The 7,050-nt window shown below is 35.5% G+C and overlaps 1 protein-coding gene across 1 annotated transcript; it reads right to left on the reverse strand.

The window, feature by feature from the left end:
* Window positions 1-3,343: 3,343 nt before the first annotated feature.
* LOC134694198 (craniofacial development protein 2-like) lies at window positions 3,344-4,618 on the reverse strand. The gene has a single exon (XM_063555195.1). It carries the CDS (start codon window positions 4,616-4,618, stop codon window positions 3,344-3,346), a length of 1,275 nt encoding a protein of 424 aa, XP_063411265.1.
* Between the last annotated feature and the right edge of the window lie 2,432 nt (window positions 4,619-7,050).

Consider the following 7,050-nt stretch of genomic DNA (forward strand, 5'->3'; position numbering starts at 1 on the left):
ATTATTTGGCTGAAATGAAATGCCAATTAGCGCAAAAGTAAAGAACCGCTTACCACCTCTTGTGACATATGTAACAAAAAAATGCAGTTGTCAGTTTTAGGGGATGAATCTTTCTAAGTTCAAATTAGCAAATGGGCCAGACCCCAAAACACATTTTAAACTTGCATCCAAAGCCCGAGGTTAGAACACCAATTTGAAACAGCACAAGGAATGCCGAGCTTAAGAATATTTTGATTTGGATCTATAGTCAAAGAAAACTAAATAAAAATCAATAACGACAAAGAAAGCTACCAAAACAATAACCCACAATATAAACAGGCAAGGTGACACTATTAGAAATTAGGTAAGAAACCAAATGGAGGGAAATAGTATAGTATGCGAAACTATCAACAATATGATTAGATATCATTAACAAAGCAAGCCCTCAGATAAAAAAACTAAGAAAGAAGACCCCAGAGAAGAAGTGATATTAGTTCTGCAGAGACCATAAAGTCGTCAAAATGCTTTGAAAATATTTACCCAAATAATTTAAGAAACAAGTCGTTGTTCCCCATTTTTCAAAATTATCTTGTTTTAGATTCAATACGATATATCATACAATCATAAAACATACACTCGATGTGTTTATTGACTTAACTCTTTAAAGTTACAGTAGTTTTTATTCTTATTAAAAGATTGTATTGTTTCGCGTTTGGTTCGTTCATGCAATAACAACAAATACAAAAATGACTTAAATTCATCCGATCACACTGGACAATCATAAAGAAAACATAGATGCTTTAATGATTAATTAAACGCGTGTGATTCAAACAAAAATAACACCAGATGCATCGATTATTTCCTCAATGTTGCCCTACAATGTACTTTGGACTTTAAACTTCAAATCGGATATCTTATTTAAAAGTTGTATGTGCTACTTACATAATCAGGTTTGCAGAAAATTGTATCTTCATCAAAATATATTATGCTGGTTTCCCTCCCCAAGATTACAAAATGCCCCTGTCATCAGAGGAGCAAACACTAAATTGAATGTTTAGACAGTCCGTCACTGAGTACTCACTTTGTGCTTATGTAGGTTATGTATCTGTTAGAATCATATTATGCTAGATATGATACCCAGTTCACACCTTCTACAATATTGCTGTGTGTGTTTGAAAACCAAAGACATACAGTTAAGTACAACCAATAGTTTAGTTGTAAAGCCTATTACAAGCCTAAGTGTAACTTCATTATTTACTTCAATTTTTTCCTATTCGTTTTTTCGCAAATGTTCAAAACAGTATCTAAATTTTAAAAACGCCTCAGTTCCAAAAAAAATTTCAAAGCATTGTGTGTATGAAATTTCTTTTTTGCTGGGTTTTTTATTTTTTATTTTTGAATCTTTGTCAAACTTTTCTAATTTTCTTGAATGATTCTGCATCATTCTCATAACTTAATTGTAACCAACATAAATGCTTGATCACTCTTTCATTTAGAGCTAGATTTAAACGTTAAATGACTTTCAATACCTTTGCAAGAGTTTTCTTTCATAACCTATTAAGTCGACCCCAGTCCTTACGTTATCTCTTGACCTTTCTAGGTGTGCATTCTTCTTCAATTAATATGTTAAGCAGTATAACTCATGAAATACATGTGATCGATTTAATGTTATAGGCATACAAACTTCAATTTCAGATGAGGTTAAGTAAAAGGATGTTACATTAATTCATTAATTAAGTTCAGTTTCATACCGCTACTCCTTTCAAACTATATTTTTTTTACTTACTTATCCTCTTCATCCCCAGTGGACATAAGGCCACAACAAACTGACTCCACTTATCTCTGTCCTTAGCCATGTACTAGGCTTGGCCCAAGGTGTAACCCATTGCTTCTAATTCTGCAGTAACAGTTCTTTGCCAGGTGATTCTAGGTCTCCCTGGTTTCCTTTTTCCTGGTGGCTCTTGTTGCTGATCTTATTAGGCCAGACTATTATGTTATTCTTTCTTAGGCAGCTGGTATTTAATGCATCTAATGTTTGAAGGTCACTAACTAAACACGCCAAGTTTCTGAACCGTACAGCATGACAGATTTTACATTGCTGTTGTAAATTCGCAGTTTGATCCTTAAACTGTACTGGTTGGACTTCCAGATAGTATGAAGTCTTGCAAATGTTGCACGTGCCTTAGATAGTCCTGCCTTTATATCCTTTCCTGTTCCATTGCCTTACTTATGATGCTTCCAAGGTAAGTGAAATCTTCAACACTGTCCACTGGCAGATCATTGATTGTTATTGGTGTTGTATTTCTGGTATTACCTTGGTCTTCTTTGCATTGACATTCAGACCAGATTGCTTTGCATAGTTGTTAAGTATGTTAATCTTCTCTTGTTGGTGTTCACTTGTTGTTGCTTAGTCATCAGCAAAATCAAGGTCTTCTAGCTGGTTAAACATGGTCCACTGGATTCTCCTTTTTTTGTCTGATGTTGTATGTCTTTGTATCCAGTCAATGGCCAGTAAAAATAGGATTGGTGACATAATACATCCCTGTCTTACACCAGATTTAACTTCAAATGAGTCTGAGATAGAGCTATCAAGGATGACACTTCATTCAAAGCTGTCGTAGAAGGCTTTTCTTGGCATCAAAATTTTTGGTTGAATTCCATACGATTTCACAATTTTCCAAAGAATTTCTCTTTGTATACTGTCAAAGGCCTTTTTGAAGTCAATGAAATTGATGAAAAGAGGTGTGTTCCATTCAATGCATTGCTCGATGATGTTCCTCAGAGTAAAACTTTGGTCAATGCACCCTCTACCTCTTCTAAAGCCTTCTTGTTTTTCTCTAAGCTTTTCATCCACAATTTTATCAATTCTTTTTAGCAGAATTTTGCAAAATACATTACTAGGGACAGAAAGTAATGTAATCCCTCTCCAGTTGTCACAGTTGCGGAGATTGCCTTTCTTTGGTAATTTTACAATCAGGCCTTTGCTTCAGTCTAATCGAATGTCCCCTTCTTTCCAGATGACAAGGACAAGGACAAGATTGTGGAGTACCTTAGATGATGTATCTATGTCTGCCTTTAACATCTCTGCATGGATGGAATCGATGCCTGGTGCCTTCCCCGTCTTCAATGATTAAATGGCATTTCTTACTTCTTCTATAGTTGGTGGTTCTGTGTTGATGTTTAAGTCATAATCTGATGGTTCAGGGTTAGCTAAGATATCAGGCTCAGGGCAGTTTAATACCTCTTTGAAATGCTGGACTCACCTTTCTGCTTGTTCCCTTTCAGTTTTCAATGCTTTGCCATTTTTGTCGTTTACATGTGCTGTCTGTGCATTTGATGTTCCACAAAATTGTTTGGTGATTTTTTAAACTGTACTCAACTCTCCCAGAATGGCTGATTTTTCTGCTTCTTTTGCTAGGTCCTCCAGATATTGTCTTTTGTCTTTTCTAGCACTTCTTTTAACCTCTTTGTCTTTTGCTCTGTATGTTACTTGTAGTTGATCTTGTAACCTTTTTGACTTTGCATTTACTGATTTCTGTTTTATTGTTTTTCTTTCTTCAATTTTTTGCCAGATGTCAGATGTTAACCAGTCTTTGTTCTGTTTTGTTTTGTGACCAACTGTTTTTTCTGCCGTCTTTACATAAATATCTTTGATGTTATCCCACTTCTCTTGTACACTATCTTCTTCATCATCAGAGTTATCTAGCACACTAAACCGGTTTTTCAATTCTAAGCAAAAAGCTTTCTTGACATGTGGTGACTTCAACCTTGCTGTGTCTAGTCTCTTTCTATTCTGGTTTTCAGTAGGTGCCTTTCTTAGTTTTAGTTTGATAGTAGCTTTCAATAGATAGTGATCACTATTTACATCTGCACCCCTGAGTACTCGTACATCTCTTAATGATCTACGCCACTTGTTGTTCACCAGTATGTGGTCAATCTGGTTAACTGTTCTTCCATCAGGTGATTTCAATGTTAGTTTATGGATGTTTTTATGTGGAAAGATGGTCTCTCCTATCACCATTTTATTACAAAGACAGAGATCGATAGCACGTTCACCATTCTTATTTTTCACCCCGCAACCGTGTCTGCCCATTACATTTTCAGCATCAGTGTTGTCCGAGCCAACTTTTGCTTTAAGATCTCCCATTATTACCAGCATGTCATGTTGGGGTACTTTAGAAATGGCAGTCTGCAGCTGTTCATAAAAATCATCCTTGGTCTCATCTTCAGCATCATTTGTTGGTGCGTAACACTGTATGATAGAAAGTTTATAGTGGTCAGAGTTAAATCTTGCTGTTACTAATCTTTCACTGATTGGTTCCCATTCTAGTAGTGTTTTTGCCTTTTCTTTGCATATAATTATTGCTACACCATTAATATGTCTGTCAGTGTTTCCAGAGTGTAAGATGATGTTTCTACTATTTGTTCTTGTCTTTCCTGAGCCAGTCCAACGACATTCGCTCACACCAAGAATGTCCAACCTGTATTGCTGCATTTCCTTGATGACCTGTGCAGTCTTTGATGTTTCATACATGGTTCGAACATTCCAGGCTCCTATAAATATTTGTGCTTTAGGCCCTAGAAGACTCATATTCATTTTCCTAGTTTCCATAATAGGGCTTTCACTAGGAGAAGTCATTCCGCTGTGGTTCGAGTCCCCCGTTGGACCTATAACAGAGGGTAATCTAGTTTCATTTGTTGTGGTTTCTGTAACTGTGATAGTTTTTACAGGATGGGGGAGTTAACCCAATGCCCAACACTCCAACCTGGAGGGCCAGGGAATTTGTAGTCAAGGTTTCCATCATCTAGAACGGCTGCTCTCCTGAGCTAATGAATCCATTCTATCCAGGTTTTTTTTCGAAGTTTACCATCTTCTAGAAGAGTTGCCTTACTGGGCTACGACTCTCATCTAACCGCCTATTTACCCATAGCTGGGACAAGGTTGATGAGTGCTAGGGCATGTCCACACACCGGTTGGCCTACACACTGCATCTCTAGGGCCCTTGTTGCTCCGAGATCTCCTGCAGTTTAGCCTGAGGTGCTAGACCCCAGTTTACAGGTACTGTCGCGGAGAGCACACACAAAAAAGTAAGTGTTTGGCATTTGCTGTTGAAAATTTGACAAATTAGTTAAAGGGCAAACAGGTGACATTAGTATAAGTTAATGCTACTCGAAGGTTCTGAATTTGATTATATTGGTTACAGTTCTACAATGTATAAAATAAATTCACAAAAATACGGAATTCCGAGGAAAATTCAAACCGGAAAGTCCCTAATCAAATGGCAAAATCAAAAGCACAAACACATCAAACGAATGAATAACAACTGTTATTGCATATGTTTTCCATGATGAAGCCACGTTGTCATGTGCTTAAATTGGGAAACCTGTGAACGAACAAAAAAAAATCAACCGAAAGCGACCATTTATTTACCGAACATAGCCGTTTTTGAAATTGATACATGTGAAAAGACCGAAAACATACTTATTTTGCCTCGCTCGAAACATATCTGTATTTTCCTGCTGAAATACATTTGTTTTTACCAAAAATTTCTCGTTTTTTATATACTAGTAAAAGAAACGCCAAAACAACATTTTTTTTGGACTAAATGTATACCATAAGTATTTTAAATAGAAGAGACCAATTCCAGGAAAAGGTACCTGTAAATTATCATTTAATCAATGAAAGTAATGTTCTGACATCAAAAGCAACTTTGTATAAACCGAAAGAGGCCTATTGTAAATGTTCTGGTTTTTTTGCATGAAAAAAAAAAGACTCCACATGTAAGTTATAATTCAACGCAAACTATGCTTATAAAATACCTAACCCGTATTTGGGGAACCATTTGGAATTTTATGTCCTTTATGATCTTCAAGGTCTTATATGAATTTTACCATTTAACTTTTCTATTCGAGCGTTTTGTATGACGTAAAAAGCTATAAGCTACATCACTTTGTGTGATAAGTAAGTTGCCGTTATGTCTCACACATTTCATCACAATGGTATCTGTATTGTTGAGTCAGTTTTCGGTAATTGGTGTTGTCTGTTGTATAGTCCAATATGTTTTGGTACATGCTGCCATTCCTTCTATGTTTAACACAGTTACTTTCACCATGTTTGTATTGGTGACTTTACATTAAGAAAAGTTAAAACCCTGCTGTCATGGAATTCTACTACATGTTCTATATAATAATTCATACAGCATAAATATCATAATTATTCAGAAGATAGTTGTGTTGGTTCTAGCATGACAATTCAATAAGCATGACAATTCAATAGTTGGTATGCTGACAAAGCCGGAATCTTGGTCATATTATTCGTGAATTAGATCTACTGATATAACAGTGATATTTTATAAATAGCACTTTATAAGAAAAATGCCTAAAATTGCATGTTATATTAGAAAATGACAAAAAATAAGGAAAACAGAGATCGTAGATTGTAACATGAAGACCTATATTTTATTATCTTTAATCTTTCATGGGTTTTTATACCGCAAGTGAAAGTAGTCACGTGACCCGAGTCCCCACAGAAGGTCGTTATTTACATTTTCAACTTAAAAGGCCAACGTGTTCCGAGAATCTTCGAATGTTAAACAAAGTATCAATACATTCGTCGAAAAATGCTATTTAAAGATTGAACTAGATGTCTTACGGTAGAAGTTAATGTAAATCCGATGAAAAAAATTTTTTTTTTAACGATATCCCCATTTGATACTATGATATCTCAATGATATGAATGCAAACCCGTGTTTGGATAGCAGTTTTCTTTAAAAAGAGTCGTTTAAAATCATGTCCAATCAAGTAAATCCATCTTCAGTAACACACTGGACTTTTTAGTTTTTTCAATGTAACACATAATGCATAAGCAAGAAAAAACGTGAAGTATTCCTCAAAGTTGTCAAACACTCGAACCGTGTCCATTAAGAAACGAACGGTTATCCATTTATTATATCAAGTGGCCAAAAAAAAAATAGAGGTGACAGTAGACAACGAAGCTGATTTTGATTTATTTCTAAATTCGACCAAGTGTATACTCTTACTTTTATGTCAAGGTATGAGCAAATATATAAA

This window comes from Mytilus trossulus, chromosome 13 (assembly GCF_036588685.1).
Source record: "Mytilus trossulus isolate FHL-02 chromosome 13, PNRI_Mtr1.1.1.hap1, whole genome shotgun sequence".
Classification (NCBI taxonomy): Eukaryota; Metazoa; Mollusca; class Bivalvia; order Mytilida; family Mytilidae; genus Mytilus; species Mytilus trossulus.

What these genes read in the sequence shown, in the direction of transcription:
- LOC134694198 (XM_063555195.1), bottom strand. Translation starts at nt 4,618, where the DNA reads ATGACTTCTCCTAGTGAAAGCCCTATTATGGAAACTAGGAAAATGAAT.